Raw genomic sequence first — 21834 nt, 5'->3', positions numbered from 1 at the left:
CGCCATGTTCAGAGGAAGACAAATTAAGAAGAAATGGGCTCTCAGCTGAGGACACCATCAATAGGTACCAGAGGGAACAGTCCAAGATTTCCCAAGCACTTCAAGTGCCAGTTTGAGTGCCAGCCAGGTGCAGTGGGTTTGTGTGGTCTTAGCTGTCAGCCACCTCTCATGTGTCCCCACACCCTGGGGGGCCCCTGTCCCACAAAGACACCCAAGGGTGCCACCACCAGACGGGTAGTATGTTTAGTTTATTGGTTAGTAGTGCACCCCAAGCACTCCGGGGTGCCCCGGCACCCACCCCAGGTGCCCCAGGGCCCGGCTCTCTTGGCCAGCCTCTCTCTGCTTTTCATCCTAAACCTATTTCCCATGAAGGCTTGGGGAGAGACAGCGTTGTGTGCCCCAAAACCGGGGGATTTTCACAGAAAATCCTACCGTGGCGAAGGGACAATGCTTGGGCCAGGGCTTCCAGCCCACATTTAGGGGACATTGCAGCTGGGGAGCTGGGCGGCAGGAGGGAGCCCCCTGTTCAGACTGCCTGATACACGTACGCCCTTGGGCGAGCTTGTGTGCCAGTGCGTGTCCCGCTCCACGCACAGGGGGTGTGCCACGGCAGGCGGGCACCGCTCTCTTGCACACGCGTGTGCACGCACGGTCGCTGGGCGTGCGGTGTGTGTGCTCCCTGCGTGCGTGTGCACGCTCCAAGCATGCTCAGCTGCTCGGTGCTCGCTCTTCCCACGTGCACCACACGCACTCTTTGCACACTCACTGCAGGCTCCACGCGTGCCCTGTGCCAACACTGCAGGTTCACTCTTACGCATGCTCTGAGCACGCTCGGCTGCTCGCTTTGTGCACACTCTTTCACACACACCGTGAACACTCAGCGTGTGCTTTGTGCAAGCACTGCACACACCCTCTCTGCTCACGCTCTTTGCACACTCACCACATGCTGCATGCATGTTCCATGTGTGTGTGCACGCTCACTCCACGTGCTCCATGCACACTCTGCATGGACTCTCTGCACACTCTGTGCACGCTCGGAGCGCACACCCAGTGCTGGCACGCTCACAAGGGCCATGCAGGTTCAGCGGACACTCTGCACGCTCCGCACATACTCTGTGCACGCTCTGGGCAGTCTCAGCTGCGCACTCCACGTGCGTTCTCTCCATGGGCTCCACATGTTCTCTTGCATGCTCTGTGCATCCTCTCTTTGCACGCTGCGTGCACACTTGCTGCACACCCTCGTGCCTGCCCCATGCCCCCTGCGTGCACACTCCGAGTGCCCTCCTGCACACTCCGTGCGTGCTTTCCCTGTGCAGTGCTTGAACGCCCTCTCTGCACGCTCCATGCACACCCTCTGGCACACTCTCTCCGTGCACTGATTGCATGTTCTCTCTGCACACACGTGTGCTTTCTGCACGCTCCCTGCACACTCATCCCGGCGAGAAAGCCATTAAAGCGATGCCCCAGGAAGATGGGGGACGGAAGAGGGAAGCTCTGGGTGAGATCAATAGGAAATTAGTGACTTTACGCCGAGCGGAATGATGCCCAGTGGTGGGAGCAGGGCTGTGCCGGTGTCCCCGCTTGCTCGGTGGCAGAAGCGTGGCCGTGCTGGTGTCCCTGCTTGCTTGCACGCTGCCACCAAAGCGCGCACAGTCCCCCCCTGCTCAGGCACTGATCTCCACGGCGTTGGCCTCTTCCTGCTCCCGAATTACGTGGACGCCGGCAGTCCGCAGCAGCCGCGGAGCGCCGCGGGAACGTGCCGGCGAACCCGGTGGTGACCGGTGGGTCCGCGTCGAGGCGGGTGAGCGAGCTGGTGAGCGATGGTAACGACGAGTCGAACGCCCCACTGGTCCTGGTGAGCGACCGGCTGCTGGTACTGGTGAGCTGGTGTAACCTGGTTCAACTGTGCCACGGGGTTCAGGTAGCGAATCCTCCTCCGCCTCTGGCGAGTCCTGCCAAAAGCCAAGAGTAGAAAAACATGGGACATGTGTGAGACCCTGTGCCGGGATGCTGTCAGTGTGCTACTGGTGCTACTGGCTCTCACCTTATCTTTAAGGATGTACAAAGCCACTGGGTTCTTGCGCTCATGCTCGCCACTCCGTGGGATGCCTTCGGCTGTGTGGAAGCAAGGTGCTGCTCACCATGCCAGGAGCACTGGTGTTCCCCCAACCCGCCACCACCACGCTGAGGCCGGCACTCACCATCGTGCTTCAGGCGCTCCTCATCCTGCTCAGTGTAGTCAGAGGTTGGTTGTGTCTCCGCTTGTCGCTTCTCCCTGGGAAGGGATAGGGGATGGGGCAGCACTGGCATCATGTTAGAGGCAATGGGGGACTGCCTGTGGCTCATCCAGGGAAGGGTCAAGTACTGCAAGGAGGGAGAGTTGGGATGGGATGGGACGGGATGGGACGGGACAGGACGGGACGGGATGGGATGGGATGGGATGGGATGGGATGGGACAAGAAGGAATGGGATGGGGTGGGATAGAAAAGGATGCAATGGAACAGAATAGGACAAGATGGCATGGAATGAGATTACATGTGATAGAATGTAATGGAATGGAATAGAATAGAATAGAATAGAATAGAATGGGACAGGAGAGATGGATCAAGGTGGGATGGGATGGGATGGGATGGGATGGGATGGGATGGCATGGCATGGCATGGCATGGCATGGCATGGCATGGCATGGCATGGGGTAGGATGTGTCAAGATGAGATGAGATGAGATAGGATGGTATGGGATAGGACAAGATCGGATGGGAAGAGATGAAATGGAACAAAATGGGATGGGACAAGACAGGATGGAACAAGATGGGACAACCCCCTTTGTCTCCCATGTTATCCCCACCCGTACTTCTTGGAGGGTTTCCAGCAGGCACAAACTGTCACCAGGGTGACAAGAAGAAAGATGCCGCCCGTGGACAGGATGATGTAGAGAGAGCTCCGGCCTGGAGGAGAGGAATGAAGGGAGACAACCCCCAAAAAATTTTAGCTGGAAGCATCTGCAAGGGATGGCCAAGCCTGGGAGTGCAGGAGGGGAGAAGGGACGGCTTACGGTAAACAGTGAGCTTCACAGGGACACTGCGGCCATGGCTGATGGGGTTCTCCACCAGGCAACTGTAGACGTCATCATCAGCCATGAGAACACGGGTGATGGTGAGGATCTTCTGGTCAGGAGAGAGGAGCAGGCGGGAGTCGTTGCTCAGCGGCCGCCCGTCCTTCAGCCAGGTGTAGGTGGGTTTGGTGCCATTCTCATGTGAGCAGTTGAGGGTGAAGAACTCACTGAGCTCCAGCACCGTTGAGGAGGCCACCAGCACTTGTGGCTTTGAGATGGGAACTGTGGGCAAGTAGGGGAACCATGGTGATGCCATGTCTCAGCGGACAGATGGGCTCAGGGGACAGGAAGAGAGACATCAAAACCCCACCAACTTGGCTGCATAGGGTGGTTGAAACCCCCAAAACCACCTCCCAGTTGGAGAAAGCCCTCCCAAAATGTGGTCAGGGAAGACATCCCATGGATAACCCAGTCTCCACTGGATGTCCTTCTTGCCCTTACTGTCCACGGTGAGGTTGATGGTCTTCTCGCCGGTGAAAGTGTCGTCGGTGATGGACACCTCCACCTCGTAAGCGCCTTCATCAGCCAACTGCAAGGGGCTGATGAGCAGCGAGCCGTTCTCCAACACCCGGATGCGGTCACGGTAGTCGGGCCGTAGGTTGCCAATGATCTCGGTGCCGATGGACTGGACGACGGTGACAGGTTTGTCCCGCTTCAGCTGCCACTTGACCACTGGCTTGTCAGCGCTGGCGCTGGCATAGCGCACCGACAGCAGCGCCGCTTTGCCTGCCGTGCCACGGACTAGTGGCGTGGGGCTGGTGATGTTTACCCCTGCCAGCAGACCTTGGGGTAGGGAAAGACAGGGGGGTGCCGAGCACGGAGAAAACAGGGAAATCCCAAGCTGGAGTTGTGCTGAGCACCCCCAAGGTGCCCAACTTGGCTCCATAACATTTGCAAAGACACACGCATGGCCCCGAAACTGTGTGAGGGGTAGGAGCCCTCCTGCACTCAGATCAATGCAACGTGTTGTAAAAATCAAAGAATCACCCTCGAAATTGCTTTGGGCATGGGAGGTGGGTCAATGCAACCCTCTGCAAAGATGCATTATCATCCCCCAAAGCTGCATTGGGGGTGGGAGTGCTCCTGCAGTCAGGTCAATGCAACCAACCCTTCTCAAAAATGCATGCATCACCCCAAAAATGCGAGGAGGAGGTGTGGATGGCAGACCTGCTGTTGCTGGGTTAATGCAATGCTCTGCAAAAATGCATGTGGTGCCCTCCAAAATGTGCTGGGCTTGGGCAGGGGATCTCCTGCACCTGGGTCAATGCAACCCGTTGCAGAAATTCATCTATCCCCCCCAAAAATGCAGGGGGAGTGCTCCTGCAGCCAAGTTGATGCAACCATTTGCTAAAATGCACTCATCACTCCCAAGAATGCGGGGGATGGGAGGCAGGTTGAGGCGACCCTTGCCGAAGTTGTATCATTGCCCTGCAAAAGCTGCTTGAGGAGAGAGAGACACCAGTGCTCGGATCAGAGCTGTGCAAAGATACCTTAATTCCCCAAAAAATGGTGTGGGGGAATGATTTTGTGTCCCACCCTCATCCCCATTGGATGCTCCTGTCCAGACAAAGCCCCCTCAGACGCAAAACTGCATCACGGGAGTCGGTGCACGTGCATTGCTCCTCATCACTGGTTTCAAGCCAAAAAAGGCAGGGAAAAAGTATAAAAACATGATTTTTTGGGGGAGGCGGCTCCCCAGAACATTCTCCCTCCCCAAAATACCTTAGCATCCCCCTCTTGACATCCCAGAGATCCCATCCATGAGCCCCCCATACGGATACCGTCATCCGACAGCGAACAAACCCCATATTGAAGAGGAGGGCAGAGTGGGAAAACCAGCTGGGCAGGGTGAAGCAGGAGCAAGAAAGGCCTTAAACAAGCCCGGAAAGTCATGGGACCTATTGGTATGCAGCATCCGTCCATCCGTCCTCCCCGGCAGTGCCGCGCTCGGCCCCACAAACATGCCCCGACTCGCCAAAATTAGGGGATCCCCCCACAGGGAAGGCCAAGGCATGGGATGGGGATGTGGCCTTTAACGCATCCTTGCCCCCTCCCCATGCATGACATCGCTGCTCTTTAACTGTTTCTTCCCTTTTTTTCACCCTATTCCAAATTTTTTCTCTGCTCTGGATAAAAGATTTGGGAGTTTGTTAATAAATCAGGGGACGTTCTCTTTTCCTACAGCATCCTTGGCTTAGGGATGGAGATCTCCCGGCCCTTTTTAATGGCTTTTGTCAAAAAAAGCCCACCAAAAATCCTCATTTTCACACTATTTTGTGGCACAAATGCCAATTTTTTTTTTTTTTAAATGCCCTGCAGCATTTTTGGAGTGCCCTGGCCGCAGCCCTGGCCGTTTTTTAGGGTCTAAATCAAAGCCAGCGAAGAACCCAGCTGGTTTTGTTTTGCATCCATCCTCCTCATCTGAAGGGAAATGGGGCCTCCCCAGGACTGCTTTTGGGTGCAAACTTTGGTAAAATGGAACAAAATTGTTGAAGGTGTTGCCAGACCTGGGATGGGGCAGTTTGGGGCTCATTGAACTCCAAAATGTGAAAATTTAGACAATAAATGATGGAGAAAACCAGGGTTGCAGTGGGATGAGGCAAGCCTAGAAATGGGGTGAAAAATGAGTTTTTAAGGAAAGCCGAAGAATGGGTAGGAGAAAAGATTTGGAGATGGTAAAAAATGAGGAAAAAAGGGGGTTCAGGGAAGAAAAAAAACTGGGGAGAAGCTCAGGGCGGGGACGGTGCCAAATCCTCCCCCACATCAGGACCCGCTTGGCTCCAGAAAAGTGTTTTCCCCAGTTTTCGTTTCCAATTTTACCCCCTTTTTCCCAGCTCCCAAGCAGAGGGTACACGCAACAGCGCGACAACCTTCCCTCCAAACCCCCCCTTAGGGTATCACCACCCTCATCACCCCCCCGGCCCTCATCCTCCATCTGGATACCCCCAAGACCCATGGAAAAAAACGGGAAAACCGTGGAAAAATGGGAAAACTCCCTACCTGCGTGCAGCGCCAGAAGCCAGGTCACCGGCAGCAAGCAGGGGGGAGCGGGGTGGCCCCGCGGGGCAGCCAGCGCTCCCCACATTTCGGGCAGGCTCGCCCCCCGAATCACTCCGCTTCCCCACTCTGGGCACGTCCCTCGGAGCTCCCGGCTTGGCGCTTTGCCCGGCTAATTTATTTTTTTCCCTTCTTCTTTTTTTTTTTTTGTTCTTTCCTTTCTCAATAGAGCCCTGTGTCCTGGTGGCTTTCGCCTCCTCGGAGGCCTCGAGCTGACATTTATTTGAGGAAAAACCACTCAGATTTGCAATTTTTCCCCGGTTACAGACCCCCAGTTCCGTGTTTTCCCAGTCCCCGGGACACACTTGAGGTGGGGGACATCACCCCATCGAGCCCAGCTAAGGTTTACCATCCCCTCTGCAGGCAATCCAATGGGATTTTGGGCTCTGCACACCCCATTAATCTGGGGTTTTCTTTTGGAGAGGTATTTTGCAGAGCTGAACCCCCACCCCAAAGGAGCTCCCCCCCCCGCTTCTTTTTTTTCCTCTTCCCAGGCTCTAAAACGAAGCCCGGTGGCATCCAGGCTTCATTCCAGCTCCATGCCAATTAGCGCTAGTTCCCCGGGCATCGCTGAATAGGGCAGCGGGATGTGAGGCAGGATGCCCGGAGCCATTTCCCACCCCCTTCCCGAGCCCTGCCAAGCTCATCACCCCAGTGAGACACCGCCCACCCCCCCGGAGGTTTTCTGGCCCCCCAAAGGGGTCGATGCCTCCAAGCATCCTGTCCCAGAGGGAGGGAGATGCTTTGGAGGAGATGGCACAGGGGAGGGGTTTGGGGGATGCTGCAGAAAGAGGCTTTGAGGGAGTTTTGGGGAAACATTAAGGGGGGCAGACTCGTGAGGCAGATGCTTTGGGGTCACGCTGTAGGGAGGTGCTTTGGGGAGGCCTTTGGGAGGATGCTGTGTGGAGACGGAAGGGGATACTCGGAGGGGGTCAAGGATGCTGTGGGGGACACTATAAGGATATTTAGGAGCAATTTGCAGGCGGATGCCGTGTGGGGGGTCCTCCAGGGATGCTCAGGGGGCAGTTTCGGGGATGGTCTGAGGCAGACACCGTTCCCCCACCCGCTTTCCACAAGAGGCGGGACTCGAACCGGCAGCCCCAGGACCCTGCGGGACTGGGTGGGGCTGGGGGCGGGCTGTAGGTGGTGATGCAGCGGGGCGGGGCTGGGGGCGGGGCAAGGATGGACGTGGCGGATGAGCCCGCGGCGCGTCCGGGGCGTGTCCGGGGCGTGTCCGGGGCGTGTCCGGGGCGTGTCCGGGGCGTGTCCGAGGCGTGTCCGAGGCGTGTCCGAGGCGTGTCCGAGGCGTGTCCGAGGCGCGTCCGTGCGGCGGAAGTGGCGCCGGGATTCAAAGCTCCGGTGGCGGCGGAAGCGGCGGTTGGTGCGGCCTGAGGGGGCTCGGCGGGGCTCGGGGCGCCAGGCTGTGACGGGCTCGGGGGGTTCTGGGGGTTATGGGAGATGAAGGTGCAGGGCCCCGCGGAGGCGGCTGGGGGGATACGGGAGGATGGGCCCGAGGCCGTGGCGGGTCGGGGTGTGAGGAGTGCCCGGGGGTGGATGGGGAGATGAGGGTACGAGGGCACGGGGGTGCGGCGCGATGAGGTGCTTGCGGAGGGGCTGGTTGGGGGTGGGGGGTACAGGGAGATTTGACCACGAAGGGGGGAGCTGAAGGTGGGGTGCCGTGGGGTTGGATAACTGGGGGGACAGGGTGTGGTGATGGGGGTGTAGGGGGCACTCAGCCACGAAGGGCTGGGGGTACCCAGTCAGTGTGGGGTGCCCGGGAGCTGGAGAACTGGGAGGGCACTGGGGCGAACCGTGGCTGAGGGGAGGTGGGCGCGGGGGGCAGGGTGCAGGCTGGGATGCCCGGGGAGATACCCTCACCTCTGCTCCCCTTCCCCAGGACCGGGCCCGCGGTGGTGCTGGCATCATGCCCTCCTCGAAGGAGCAGCGCTGGGGGGCCGGGAAGCCCCCGGGGAAGCACCAGGGGAGACCCCGGCAGCACAGCTGGCGGGTGCTGGCCGAGAGGAACCAGAGCGTGGCCCCCGTGGTCGTCTGGGTGGAGAATGCGCCGGGACAGCCGGAGCAAAGCCCGGCCTTCGTGAGTGCACCGAGGGCACCATCTGCCAGGGCATCTCTGACCCCTCAATGTGCCAGTAAAACCCCAGGGGGGAACAGAGCCAAAAGCGATCTTTTTCACAGCCTGAAGGCAGCCAGGAACATGTCTCCTAAAAATAATAATTAATTTTAATGTGATTTAGTGGGGTCAGAACTGTGATGCCTGTGTAGTCCGGCCTCCCCTTTGCACAAGCCCACATCTCTCCAAGTTGATCACCCTCCAGAAAATTGTATTTTTTTGAGGAGAAATGCATCAGTTATAAACATCAGCCAGGTGGGGAACGCAGCCAGTGCTGCTTCTCGCTTTCCCACTCATCCCTAAAGGATGTCAGGGAGTAGAGATTTTATTCTGTGTTGCTGATTAAAAAAAATAATAAATTGAGTGTTTCAGTGTCAGGAGCCAATCCCCACTGTACCCCATTAGAAACATTAAGGAAATCTTCATGGATGCTTATCTCAGGGTTTTCTACTTTGAGGGTTATTCTAAGAGGACTAAAAGTGCATTAAATATTGGATGATGAGTTCAGTCCCCTGTAATTAATGTCTGAACATTACAGAAGCTCCTGTCCTTCTGAGATGATTTATTTCTATATTGTAATTTAAATCCTGAAAGGTTGAGATAATTTATGGAAATCAATCATCTCCATATTCCACAGAACTTCCATCTTGGCACTGTGAAACTTCTGGGGGAGCTAAACTTTTCATAACAGCTTCAGGGGGCCTGGATGCTCCTGGGCCTCCATCATGTGAGGCTTCCAGAGGTGAATGAAGCTGCCCAGGGTTATCTGAGCTTATTTAATACATTTTTAATTAATACACAGTAATGCCTCGTGCATCAGAGTTGCTGCTGAGGTTGGGCAGTGAGTGAGCTGGCACTGGGCTGTTCCCTGGAGCACTGTCTTGGTTTCATCCATAGCATAGTGTGGATTTCTCCCCATCTTGGAGTTTTCTTGGGCTGTGCTGACCCTGCTGTTCCAAGTTCATCTTTGGCCTCGCCCCTTTCCTCCATCCCTTCAGTCTCTGGTTTCTCTTGCTGTGGTGGCAGCCAGGAGAGCAATGCTGTTTTAATTTAAGCCGTGGTGGTGTTGCAGAGTTGCTTGGCAGAATCACAAGGAGAATAAAATGGGATTTTTGGGGTTTTTCAGGTCATTGCTCTTAATCTTTCACTTCAGATGGTAAAGACATTCCGGAGCAGTGCTGTGCTCTGTGAACTGCTTCCCTGATGTGCTTCCAGCCTTGCAGAACGTTAACAGGGTGAGGGGCTGGCCTGTTCCTTTTGGATCCAGGCTTTGGATGTATGAGCATCCTTTCATGGGAGCAGGAGCTGGGAGCTACTCCGTGAGTGTCCTTTTTCTTTCCTTCCCTGTGTGTTGCAGAGAGACAGAGGTGTGCGTGCTCCGTATCACTAGCCAGACACAATCCAGCCCATAATAACCCAGTGTCCAAGCTGTTACTCCACATATTTTGAAACAAAACATGAAGTTTGCTCTGGGTGCTGCTTGTCTGCGTGGTCGCTCCAGCTGTGGGAAAGAGGGATACAGGGATGCAAACTGCTCTGATGCTACAGCGTAATAAAAACTGGTGAACTCTGCTTCCACCTCTCTCAGGCTTCAGCATTCCGGGTGGAGGAGGAGCTGAAGGAGCAGCAGCGGAAGAAGGCAGCCAGCCTGAGGAGATTCCAGGGCGAGGTGAGGCAGCGGGTGAACCGGCAGGTCAGGATGCGCCGGAGACAGGAGCTGCAGAAGGCCTTTGAAGCAGTAAGTGAGGCTCTGTCAGGAGAAACTCCTCCAAACCCAACATTAACTGGGAAAAATCCAAACGCTGGAGCTTAAGGCAAGGGGTTAATGAGAAAAAGTGAGAAAATCGGAGGTTCCAGACCCTGTGATGGCAAACAGTGTCCAGGCAGGCTGGGTCAATGCCACACTTTGGCTGGTGCTGGAGGTGCTTTGAAGCCTCCACAGGGAAAGGTTGCTGGGTCCCTCAGGCAACAGCAGAACAGAGTCCTGAAGCTCTCTGCGGAATTGCCTGGAGTTAAAAAAACAGCCAGGCAGGAGCTGGGAGTGATGTGGATGTCTCCTGGCTGCATTTGTCTCCTGACAGCTTTTCTGCTGTCTCTTTTCCCATCCCTTTTCCAGAGCAGCCAAGTAGTTTTCAAGCAACGCTTTCCCTCTGTCTCCACATTCCCTTTTCCCCCATGGGCTTGTTTTGGATTATCCCGTGAATATATTTAATCCTTTCTACTCTCAAACAAGTGCTGGGGAGACTTGCCAGGATCTGACTGTGGCAGAAAAGAGAATGCACTGAGATGTCACCAGCTTTGGCCACCCTTGGGCTGTTTGGGCTGTTTCCATGGCTGACTAGGGATGTCCTCATGTAACTCTGCCAGCTCCAAGTGGGAAGCCCGCAAATACCCTCAGCCCCAAAGAGCCTGATGGTTCTTTGTATTCTCTCAGCACGGAGAGCCAAAACCTCCCTCCCAAGAAATTTCACCCAAGGGTGGTGAAATGTTACCACTGTTGACATCTTGCCGGGTCACGGTTGGAGATCCCACATGGCTTTTTCCTGGCAGGCAGAGAGGGAGAGCTGCGTTGCTGTGCAGTACTCGACCCCCTGGAAGAACACGTGCCTGTTCCAGAGTCTCCCTGCTCCCACCATCATTCCAGCCCAGCTGGAAGAGAAGCATGGTGAGCCATTCCAGCAACAAGCTGCCGAGGTGAGCCGTGGCCCTCCTGCCTTTCCATCGCTGCTTCGGCATTTTGGATCCTCAGCGTTTGAAATGAGGAACTGGCAATGTTTCCTTTTTTCTTCTACAGCACATCCCAAATATTTGGGTCTAGATATTGAGTGGAATGTTAGCTCGCGTTGTCACCCTGAATGTTGTGCTGCTCCCGAGAGCATCCAGCTGCGTGGCTCGTGCAGGATGCTGTCGCTGAAGTGGTCTGGCTGCTCGCAGGCGCGGTGTTTTCCCAGCCGTGTCCTGGCGCAGAGGTGGCACTAGGTGGTGCCAGCTCATTGCAGCTTGTCTCGTGCAGACCAAAATCTGGGAAAACCTGCCTTCAGGACTGTTTAAGCTTTTTATTATTTTTTTTAATAGTGATATTTATGGTGCATTTGGTGATTTAGAAAGCCTGTGTGCTCGCCTAGGAGCTGGAGTTATTCCAATTGAAGTACCTTGGGCTGGAAAATCACTTCTGGGTAGATGCCAAGCAGGAAAATTTGGGACCTGGCATCTCAGCAACATTTTTTGGGAGCAGATGAGTTGCCTGGATCAGGGTTTCAGTACCACGGGGCAGCTCTGAAAGACCCCTGGCTGATTGTGTGTTGGGTCGTGCTGCCTTGGTTGAGCTCCTTGGCTGGAGCAGACTGATTGGGAGATCTCTCCGTGCAGCTGAACTTGTCCTGTCTTTTCTTTGCCTTCCCTCTGGGCACAGCTCAGCAGGGCTGTGAAGCAGGTTCGGCGCAGGCTGGCGTCCCGCAGGACCAGGACTGTGTTCCCCGGCGCCTGGAGGCTGGAGGTGAGCCAGGGCTGCCTGGGGTGAGGGCAGAGAAACCACCCTGCAAACTGCTGAAGGTTTGGCTCTAATATTAGCAAATCCAAAGCATAATTCAGGAAGTTTCCCCAGCAGGAATGAAATAAATTGTGCTTTCCTGACTCACCTCAGGGGTAACCCATTTCGGAGAAGGCAGCAGGATAAAGTGTGTGAAAACATCTCTGAGATGAACTCAAGAATGCAAAAAAGACTTTTAAAGGTTGAGATTGTGATCTGGGTATCTAGGAGGAATGTGATGACCAGCCCTCCCTTCAGGTGCCTTTATTTCTTCAAACCTCAACAACTCTTTCCATTGCTTCAATCCCTTGTTTTGTGTGGGTGGCAAAGATCTGGAGGGTTTTCCTTACCTGGGGCTGGCTTCTGCTATGAATGGTTGGCAGGCAGCTGCTTTCCTTAAATCAGTGCATGGAAGGAGGTCAGTCCCACCTTTTGCTCTGCTGAATTTCATTCTGATTTTGCTCCTCCAGTTCTCAAGAACACCTTTGTGTTGTAGCTATTATCCCAGTCTCTATGCCAAGACCTTTGTTAAACTGACGTCCTTTGGAGAACACCAGCAGCAACCCAGCCTGGTGTTTTGTCTTATTGCCTCTGCAGCCAGTTTCCTGCCCATCCTGTACATCTTCATTCCCTTCTCTTTTTCAGGTTCACCAAAGGTGAAGTAGATCTTGGCTGATTATCTAGAAACTACCCTTTATAGAAGGGCTGGTCTGGCTCTTCCTCTTCTGTGTACTCTTGGATTTCTGATGAAGTCAGTCAGCTCTGCAAGTAGGACTCAGAGAAACACAATAATTATGGGTTCAAAAACCTCGTTACCTGTTCCCAGTACCAAACACCCCTCTTGTTTGAGCCCTCAGTGCATTCAGTGAGATGGGCTGATTTATGACCTCACATAAATAATGGAGCCACTGCCCAGGTGAGGCAGAGGCTTACAGGAGATATGTGGGAGTCCTGGGCAAGTCATCCACAGCAGTGAGAAACACTGGGAGGGGTTTGGGGCCATCCTCCCACCCCAGCCTTACTGCAGCTACAGTTAATCTGCATAAGGAAGTTTAACAGCTTCCCTGGGTGATTTATTCTGGGACAAATATATTGATTTATTGCATTGCCCTGTTTTATTAGTCCATGATATATGAGGAGAAAAAAGCTCCAATATTAATCTGAATCTCTCCCTGTATGAAGATTTGGCATGTTCCCAGGCTGGCAGGACAGCAGGGTGTTCCCTTCTCTTCAGGTACAAAAGGCTGCCACAGACATAACCGTGGACTTAACCCCCTTGGTAGTGCTGCCTCTGCTTTTGTGCTCCCTGGATTTCCTTGTGCTGTGTATTCCAGCCCATTTCTTTGGTTTGAACCCACGGGTTTTTCAGCCAGTACTTCCACAGTGCAAGTGGGGTCAGTAGCTTAATCAAGATGCTTCTTTCTTCCTTCATCCAGGCTGATAGTGAAATCAAAGAGCAGAGCCCACCTGGTTCTTACCCTATTTCTGTGCAATGAACTCCTGAGACCAAATCTGGGCCATGTTTTTAATCAGTTTTGCACATCCCACATCAGACTTCCATCTAACAGGTTTTGCTTTACCCCAGACTTGAATTAGGCCACGTCAAGAGCTCAGCTGAACCCCAGAGTCTTCAGCTGCTCTTTGCCTGAGGCCTCTTCCTTCTGTTGTAGGAGACATTCATCTTGGGCTGACCTGACTCGCTCTTGACAAATTTATGCTGGTTGCTGCTTATCTTGTTTTCTCGTGGCTTACAGGCAGTTTGCAAGGTGATTTCCTCTTGTTTTTTCAAAAGTCACAGTTAAGCTCTTGAGGCTAAAATCTTCTATTTGGTATTTCCTTTCCCCCTTCTTTAAATAAAGAAAGACACTCCTTGTGCCCTTTTCTGATAATCTGGACCTCCATAGGTTTCAGGGAGCTGTTTGCACCTTAGCTGCTGCTCCTGGCAGCTGCCCAGGGCAGGTCCATCCCGCTTAAAAATCTCAGCTTCTAGGAATAACCTGACTTTTTCTTCCCAGTAATAGTGCCAGCGTTTTTCTCCCTGCTGCTGCTAGCTCAAAGCAAGCCTTTGGCTGAAATAGTTTTTTTTCTTTCAGTCCTGTTTTCTGCATTTTTCTTCTTTTTCCTTTTTCCCTGTAAAGTGTTGCATTCCCCACAATCAATAATTAATGTTCCTAAAATTGTTGCTCTCTCTCTCCCCTCAAGATTTCTTTTGAGGTCAAAAGCATCCAAAGAGTTAATTGCCTGCTTTCCCAAGCAGATACCGAAATGGTAATTGCCTGGAAATGACCTGTCCGGGGTTCCAGCTCATCCTGTTCACTGAGTCTTTGTCTTCAGGGTTTGGTGGACTGCTGTAGCTCCCCAGCATGGCAGCACCCAAATTCCTTTCCCCAAGGTCTCATTCCACAAAGTTGGTGGTGTTTTTCCACAGTTTCGTGTCTTTCTACCTTCAGTGCTCCAGAGCAACCTTCCAAAGCAGTAACCCTTCCCCTCTATTCCCTTATCCTCACCGAAGCAGCTATTCTGTCATGTCTGTCATAATGGGGTTGATGGAGTAATTCCTGTGCTTATCAAATAATTCCATGTTCAGACTGACTCCAGGCTGTTCTCTGTCCTTCCCAAACAGCAGCAGAGCCATATCAAGGAGTTCTTGGCATGGTCTGTTCTCCTATGGATCCATCCTTTCCCTCTGTCAGCAGTCCTGCTCTTCCTTTCCCACCATGCTGAAGAAAAAAAAAAAAAAGCAAGGGAAAAAAATTTATCCTGGCTTCAAGCTTGCTTCTGGCATTTTGATTCTTTAGTTTGTAGGAAACAATCTGCTGCCTCTCAAAATATTGTGGATTGCCACTGGGGAGCCTGCCCACTTCCCATCTGAAGGAGTGCGCTCTGCACTCGAGTGTCACTCAGAGATCCCAGCTCCTTGCCACTGTGAAACAGTGCCTGGAGAGGTTTTTGCCTTGCCTCCCCTTCACCCCACACGTCTGTCCCTCTGCTTCTGCAGTTGGGAAGAGCGTAGTCACAGTCACCCTGCTACATTCCTGTTTGCCAGCTCTGGTGCCCCATGGTGCTGCTGAACACATGCCGCTGCCAGATCACATCCAAGTGACAGCACACACAGCCTCATGTTAAAGCTGCTCTGAGGGTGTTCAGCTTTCCCTTGGCACCAAAGCAGCCAGATTTCAATTCCATGTTTACACCCATGTCCTCCCTTCTCCAGAAACCAGAGCCTTGCCTGGCAGCTGCAGTGCCCATGGACAAGAGTGAGGAGCTGCTGCTGGCGGGACATCACGATCTGCCTGCTGAGCTGCTGGAGCAGGGCACGGCTGCACATGGCACTGGGCAGGATGATGACTTCTACGTCAAAATTGAATTTAAAAAAGTAAGACTCATTCAAAGTTGGTCTTAAGAGGTTCAGATCATTATATTTATTTTGATGTCTGGAAGAGGCTGCTCTTGGAGTTGTTCCCTCAGGCCAGCTTAACTCTTAAGCCTACAGTCCTCCTAGCGGGCTCGGGGGCAGTATTGGAGCTCAGTGAGATTGGTGCTGCCATTCCCTGCTTTCAGGTACAGTTGTGGCCTTGAAGGGTTTGATTCCTGCCTGCTTGTGATGCTGGTTGGCAGCTGCCCAGAGGAAAGCTGAAACTGAGGGCGTGCAGTCACATCATACCCAGAGCCATACTCAGACCACACCAAAAGACCTGAGGGTGGAAGAGATCAAATCAGTCAGAAACCTGGAAAAGGGGAAAAAAAAAAAAGCTTTGTATCAGAGGTGGCTGTGGCAATCCCAGTGCCTGGGGGTGGCAGGCGCTGCCCAGGAGGGGTTGATGTACTTATCCTTTCTCTTTTGTTTTCAGGCAGTTTTTTTGAGCATCTGGGAGGTGAAAACGGTTAATCCAAATTACCTGGGGTGGTTGGCAAAGGCTTAATGGCTGTGGTAGTGTGTGCCCAACCTTGCCTGGGGATTAGTCCAGCTTGGAGCAGAAATACTGGCTGGGCAGATAAGTGAGCAGGGGAGACAGCGGAAGTTTATGATGAGGTTCACACAGAGGTTTTGGGAGCTGTTGGCTGTGGAACCCCTTACACTTAGTTATTTGTTTCACACTTCACAAAGTTCTTAATAGAAGTTTGGTATGGGGAAATGTGCATCTGTATTTAAAGTAAACCAGAACCCTCTTCCAAGGATATCTTTAGAGGTGTTTTGACAAAGCTTTGGTGCTCAGACTCCTATGTCAAGATGTGGCACATCTCTTCTGTTCATGGCCAACTTGTACCCCAGATAAAACCCATTTCACAGGTGGGTCATCCCAGTGAGGTCTGTAGGGATCACACAGAGGCCCTGCCTCCAGTGAAGTGCATGTTGCTGGGGGAAGATGGGGAACTTAACTGCAGCCATGCTGATGCTGCTCCCTTCCATTGTCTCTCAGGTCTGTGATGGGTTGGTGAAGGACTCGAGCCTGCCTGAGCCTCCTGGGAGGCCACATACTGAATACCAGCCTCCCATCAAACTCTGGGCTGGTGTTGACCAAGAGGAAACCAGGAAGCAGGTCTGTCCAGGGGAGCCAAGCCCTTGTGGTTTTCTTTGAAAGGGATTGGGTGTTGGGAATGCTGTTGGCTCAAATAAGAAGCCTCAGAGGAGCTTTGATGTGTGAAACCCCTACTGGGTTTAGTTTGTCAGCTTCGATGGTGTCTCAGCTCTGGGGCAAAGCTACCAGGTTATTTTTTAAAATCTGTCCTGACTAAGTGCAACTGTTACCTACTCCTCCTACAAAATCTGGGATCTCAATAACACCAAAAGTTTGAAGGAGAAACAGGCTCCATTCATTCTACCTGGCAAAACCAAAGGGCGCTTGCTGTAGTTGTAGGGAGCCCAAGAAGCTGCCAAAAATGCTTTAAAAAAAACTAAAAGAAAGAAAGAACAAAGCCAACTTATCTTGTTTAGATACAAGGCTGGAATATAAAGGTTCCTCTGATTTTGGGGATAGCCTCAAGCCCAGCCTGCAGGCCTGATGCCGAGTGGATGATGCCACAGTGAGGGCTTCCAGCCTGTGTCTGGGACACTTTGGCTCGTGCTTATCTGGATGATACAGAGTGATGATGTTTGTCTTGGATGCCTAAAGCCAATGACTTTTATTTTCCTGCTTCCTCCTGCCATGAAGAGGAACATCTCCCTCTCCTGTCACCTTTTTTGCAGCTTGCAACATGAAACTGAACAATTTGCATGCTTTTCGTTCCTTAAAAGTGTCTTCCAACCAACTGATCCCAAATATGGTTGTGGTTTCTCGCCAGTGTGACAACAGCTGGGGCTTCTCAGGCTGCTCCTTCTAACCCTGCCTTTCCCTTTCCCCTTGCTTTTTATCTCCTTGGCTCTGATCCATCCAAGATAACTGGTTTTGCAGCACTCTTCTCTGCCTGGGTTTTTTCCATCCGGTTTTCTTCACTGGCAGCCTGGTGATCTCTCCTTGTCCTCCTCTATCTCCAGCTGTGCTGGGCTCTTTCCACTGAGTGAGGTGGACAAACTCAGCCCAAAGGTTTTGGCATTCATGAGGAAAAAAAATCTATGCATTAAACTTTTGGGAGTCATGGAGCTCAAACTATCTTTGTACCCCACAGCAGGAGGGCTTTTGATGTGAGCTTTAGCCAGGAGGTTTCCCTGCCCTTGCAGCATCAGTGGGATCAGCCAAAGCCCAGACACTAAACCCTGAGTATCCATATGGGAATTCTTCCCTGCAGGGCCCCTGGATTTGTCTCAGCAGTGGTTTTGCCACCTCTGTGGTTCTCCCGCATGTAGAGAGTCCAGCTTGGTGTCATACGTTCATCTTTTGGAGGAGGTACAGGATTCCAGTGAGCTGCAGGGGAGCACCAGTGTCCAGGTGGATCCAAATTCAAGTGGGCTGAAGTTGGAATTGGCTCTTTTTCTTTCAGCAAAGTGAGAATTTCGGAGTTTGCCAGGTGGCAGAGCTTCCATCTGTAGGAAGCTTCAGTGGAGGGATGCTGGTGCAAAGCTCTCCAATGCTTCGAGATGACTTGGTCTTTCCTACCTCAGTGCCACCTCTCCAGCTTCCCAGTCCTGGGTCACGTGCACTTGGAGATGTTTGAGGGTCTTTTAGGGAAAGAGCAAGATTCCATCCTCTAGAAATTAAGCTGAACACTGATACTGCTCGATATTTATCCCAGACATCCTTCCCAAATGTCCTTCTGTTCTTCTCCGAAGCGGCAGAGCGAATTCCTGCGGTGCCGGCGCCTCTTCATGGCCGTGGAACGGGAGCGAGTGAGGGAACAGCAGCGGCAGCGAGAGAGGCAGCAGAGAGTTGCCCAGTGAGTCTGTGCAGCTGGTGGGGTCACCTCCTCCATCAGGACAGGGTCCTTCAGAAGGTTGAAAAAGTCTTACGAGCTTGTCTGGTGTAAACCAGGCACTGACCTGTAAACCCCCCTGGGGTGGGATTCACACAACCAGCCCCTCAAGAGAGACCCTTGGGCCATGTTGAGTCCTTTAGCACTTCTCTATCTGGTTTTCAAGTCCCTGTGCAGCTTGTTTAGGAGTTGGGAGCCAAAACATGGGGCTGGGAGAGGTGCAACTTCCCAAACCATGACTCTGGGAACCCAAGCCTGTGTTTAGAAACTTTGGGGTGAGGTCACATTATTATGGTTAAGCTGTGATTATCCCTGGCATTTTTAGTATCAAACCCTTCACCCTCACAGCCATAAAAACTTATACAGTGTAATAAAATGATGTCTAGGCATTTGTTCCAGAGTTGAACACTTGGTATCTGTGTGAAAGTATCACTTGTGCTGGGGGTTTCTCAGCTTCTCCTGTGAAGGGGTTCATTAAGGAGGAGCTCTGCAAATTCACAGCAAAATAGGAAAGATCCTCTCATTTTTGTTTTTTCCCCTGGTTTTGAATGAACTGACCTAAATCTGACCATCCTGGCTCTTCCACGATCAGGCTTTGGGGGAGCGGGACAGGCACCCCAGGGCAGGATTTTCATGGGCATTTTTCTGGGAAAAACTGCTCCTCCAGCCACATCCTGACATTCCAATGGCACTTGGGAGCTTTGGAGAGCTTGTCCTACCCTGGGAATGCTGGCAAGGCTCCAGGGACTTCCTAGTTAGTGTGATACCTTTTTATTATTTTTTTTCCCTTGGAGTGTGTGCAGAGGAGAGCTGGGTGAGCTCTTCTGAAGAGAATTGCGGGGTGTAAAGCTGCGAGTTGGCCTTGGGCTCAGTTTCTGGAGCAGATTTATGGTGCTGTACTTAAGGTTCTACATTTCATGTAAAAAACATTGCCAAGTTTGTAACTCAACCAGAGAAGTTCGACTTCAGCACTTTCCTTCTGGATGTAAAGATTTGACCCCCTACATGAAGTAAGGTCTGAAATGTCCCGTGGCACTGCCTTCCCCTGGCTTCTTCCCAGCCTTGATTACGGTTTAAATGCCCCCTGGCAAGGAGTGGCCTGGGACACATTGTTGCATTTGGGAATAAAATGTCAGCTACGTTGGTGTAAAGTCTTTGTGCTTTGCAATTGCTGCTGCTGCTTGGTGGGAATTACACAACCCAGGTCCCACTGAAGGGCTGGAGGGCCGTGTAGGTGCAAGGGAGATTGAGGAAATAGAGGAAAACTTGGTTAAAAGTACATCTTAAATCCTGTTTTGGAGTAAAGTTGGGATCCTTGGAGTGTCTGTGCTGTATCCAGCCCTGTCACGCTTCCCTGTGCTGGAAGCTGCTTACAGAAGGATCCAAGCTGCCTCAGAAGCAATGGGAAGCTGAGGTGTTGGTCCTTTCTGGTGGGTATTGAACAGTCCAGCCTACGTGCTTGGTTTAAGGACGGAAGCGCAGCTCTGGGGAACTGGAGATGGCAGGAGCACGTGTGGATGTGATGCAGGAAGGAACTGAAAGAGGAGGTGCATGATGGTGAGAAAACAGGCAGGCAGGAAGAGTTTGAGGGCAGGAGAGCATTCACAGGCTGCTGTTGCCATATGGGGGGAAGAATCGAGGCTTGGGAAGCTCTTTTGACCATTTTATGTTTAAAGCAAATATATTTATTTATATTTATTTAATGCTGTGATTAATACAGAATTCCTTTTGCCTTTGAAAGCAGCTGCATCATCCATATTCCTGTGCCCTGACCTCACAGCTGGGGACCAGCCAGGAATGGAGATTGGGATGGGGAAGCTCGTTCTCTAAGCACGTGTGTTTCTGCAGGATTAAGAGGGAGAAGGAGAATCTGCGCCGGCAAGAGGAGCAGAGGATGCAAGACATGGCTGAGCAGAGAGAACTCTCTCCAGGAGAAGGAACCTGGGAAGCCCTGGCCCAGCTTCAGCTGGAGGAGAGGAGAGTGAGGGACAGAAGGCAGCGGGATAAGGAGCACACAAGGTACAGGCAGTCTGCGCTCCCCGTGCAGAGCCGGGTGTCACTGGCAGAGGTGAATGCTTGATCCCTTGCAGGTATGTGGAAGCTCTGAGAGCCCAGATGAGGGAGAAAATCAAACTCTCTAACATCGACTTGCCCCCGCTCTGTTCCTGTGGGTCTGATTTCTGGGATTCCCACCCGGATACCTGTGCCAATAACTGCGTCTTCTACAAAAACCACAAAGGTAGGAGCGCCTGCTTCCAGAGAGGAGATATCTGGGTCTGATTACACAGGGAGAAATCAAACCAGAAGAGGTTTTCCCATGCCCCTGGGCCGCTGTGCAGAGATGCTCCTCCAAATACGCTCTGGAGAGGGCAAGTCAGGGGCTTTGCTGCTTGACCCAGCCTCTGTCCTTTAGGGAGTGTAGTGGCATCCTCAGCAAGGCACCAGCCCCTACAATGTGTTAAATAACACAGCTGTGACACGGCGACGTGTGGCTGGGGACACAACCATGAGGAAAATGCTGCGAAGCATCTCATTAGGGGCACAGAGCCCTCTGCCTTAAATGCTGAATCTTCTGCTGGGAGGATGCACAAAGGTGTGTGGAAGGGGCCTTCCTTAGGTGATGGAGTGCTCTGACCTTGAGCACAGCTTGGGAATGTAGCTGGCTGGGCAACCAGAAGTCATCCAGGAGGGAAAATGGAGACATTGGGGTTCATAAAATAATCTTTGGCTTGTGTACTGCTTTATAATCGGGAGCGTGCCGAGTGTGCAAACAGGTGTGTGGAAAACTACAGGCATGTCCATTTACCTTAAACCCCAATTGCTGTGTCTCTGCTCTGGTGAAAGACTAGAGCCAAGCCCAGTTTCGGGCTGTAAGTGCAACTCTGGTGCCCTCACACCGTTTCTGTGTCCCTGTCCCGCTCAGCCTACAGCCAGGCGCTGCACTCGGTGATCTCCTCCTGTGCCCATGCAGCCACACGGCCTCTCCGGGACTTGGCTGCTCTCTGTGCCCGCTCGGGGAAGCGTCTGTGACCGAGGCAGCTCCGTATCCCAGCGACTGCTGTGAGTAGGGAGCGGGGCTGTGCCGTGTCCTGCCTGTCCCTCCACACCAGCTGCCAGGACCATGTCACCTTTCCTCTCCTGGTTTGTGTGCTCCAGTTTGTGCTGTGCCTCTCCCACTCTGCTCCAGGTGTGCAGTTGGGCGATGGTCGAGGTGAAGGAGACGACTGTTCTGTGGGGTTGGTTTATGGCAGGCACTTGCATTCCAGCATTTGACTGTGGAATAAACTGTTTTCAAGGTTTGTTTGTCTCATTTGAAGTGTGAAAGGAGGAGAAATGAGGTGCCAGGGGTCAGTATCTCTTAGGGGAGGATTTCTGACCTTTCCCTACTCCCTTCTCTCCGTTTTCCTAGGGCTTCTGCCAGCCCTTGCCACTTGGATCCCTTTCTAGAACCTCCTTCTTTTCTGTGTGAGGACCTCTTTTCCAGTAACACCCACACAGCTTCCTACCTGACCCATGCTCCCATAGCCTCTACTTTGCTGCAGAAAGGAGCATTTTCCTAGTAAAAAAACCCTGCAGCCCTTTGCAGGGGTGACTGGAGCAAGATGGGTTTTCCCAAAACTGCCTGTGGTGGGGTAACGTGGTCCTGGGCAGAGGTT

At 52.7% G+C, this 21834-nt stretch overlaps 2 protein-coding genes across 2 annotated transcripts; one reads left to right on the top strand and one right to left on the bottom strand.

Moving 5' to 3' along the window:
* Nucleotides 1-229: 229 nt before the first annotated feature.
* On the bottom strand, nucleotides 230-6588 carry HEPACAM (hepatic and glial cell adhesion molecule). The gene is made up of 7 exons (XM_039564914.1): nucleotides 6114-6588; nucleotides 3555-3896; nucleotides 3054-3335; nucleotides 2853-2946; nucleotides 2202-2275; nucleotides 2045-2115; nucleotides 230-1952 (listed from the first exon to the last, which is right to left on the bottom strand). Exons 1-7 carry the CDS (start codon nucleotides 6196-6198, stop codon nucleotides 1665-1667), a joined length of 1236 nt encoding a protein of 411 aa, XP_039420848.1. The 5' UTR covers nucleotides 6199-6588; the 3' UTR covers nucleotides 230-1664.
* Nucleotides 6589-7352: 764 nt separating this feature from the next.
* On the top strand, nucleotides 7353-21477 carry CCDC15 (coiled-coil domain containing 15). The gene is made up of 11 exons (XM_039564732.1): nucleotides 7353-7547; nucleotides 8068-8265; nucleotides 9890-10039; nucleotides 10852-10995; nucleotides 11714-11797; nucleotides 15045-15206; nucleotides 16252-16371; nucleotides 18039-18142; nucleotides 20027-20197; nucleotides 20269-20417; nucleotides 21102-21477. The coding sequence occupies exons 1-11, from the start codon at nucleotides 7353-7355 to the stop codon at nucleotides 21206-21208; spliced, it is 1584 nt and encodes a 527-aa protein (XP_039420666.1). The 3' UTR covers nucleotides 21209-21477.
* Nucleotides 21478-21834: the final 357 nt, after the last annotated feature.

This window comes from Corvus cornix, chromosome 24, assembly GCF_000738735.6.
Source record: "Corvus cornix cornix isolate S_Up_H32 chromosome 24, ASM73873v5, whole genome shotgun sequence".
NCBI lineage: Eukaryota > Metazoa > Chordata > Aves > Passeriformes > Corvidae > Corvus > Corvus cornix.
Note: the sequence above shows the minus strand (reverse complement) of the source record. Positions and strands in the feature narration are given on the sequence as shown.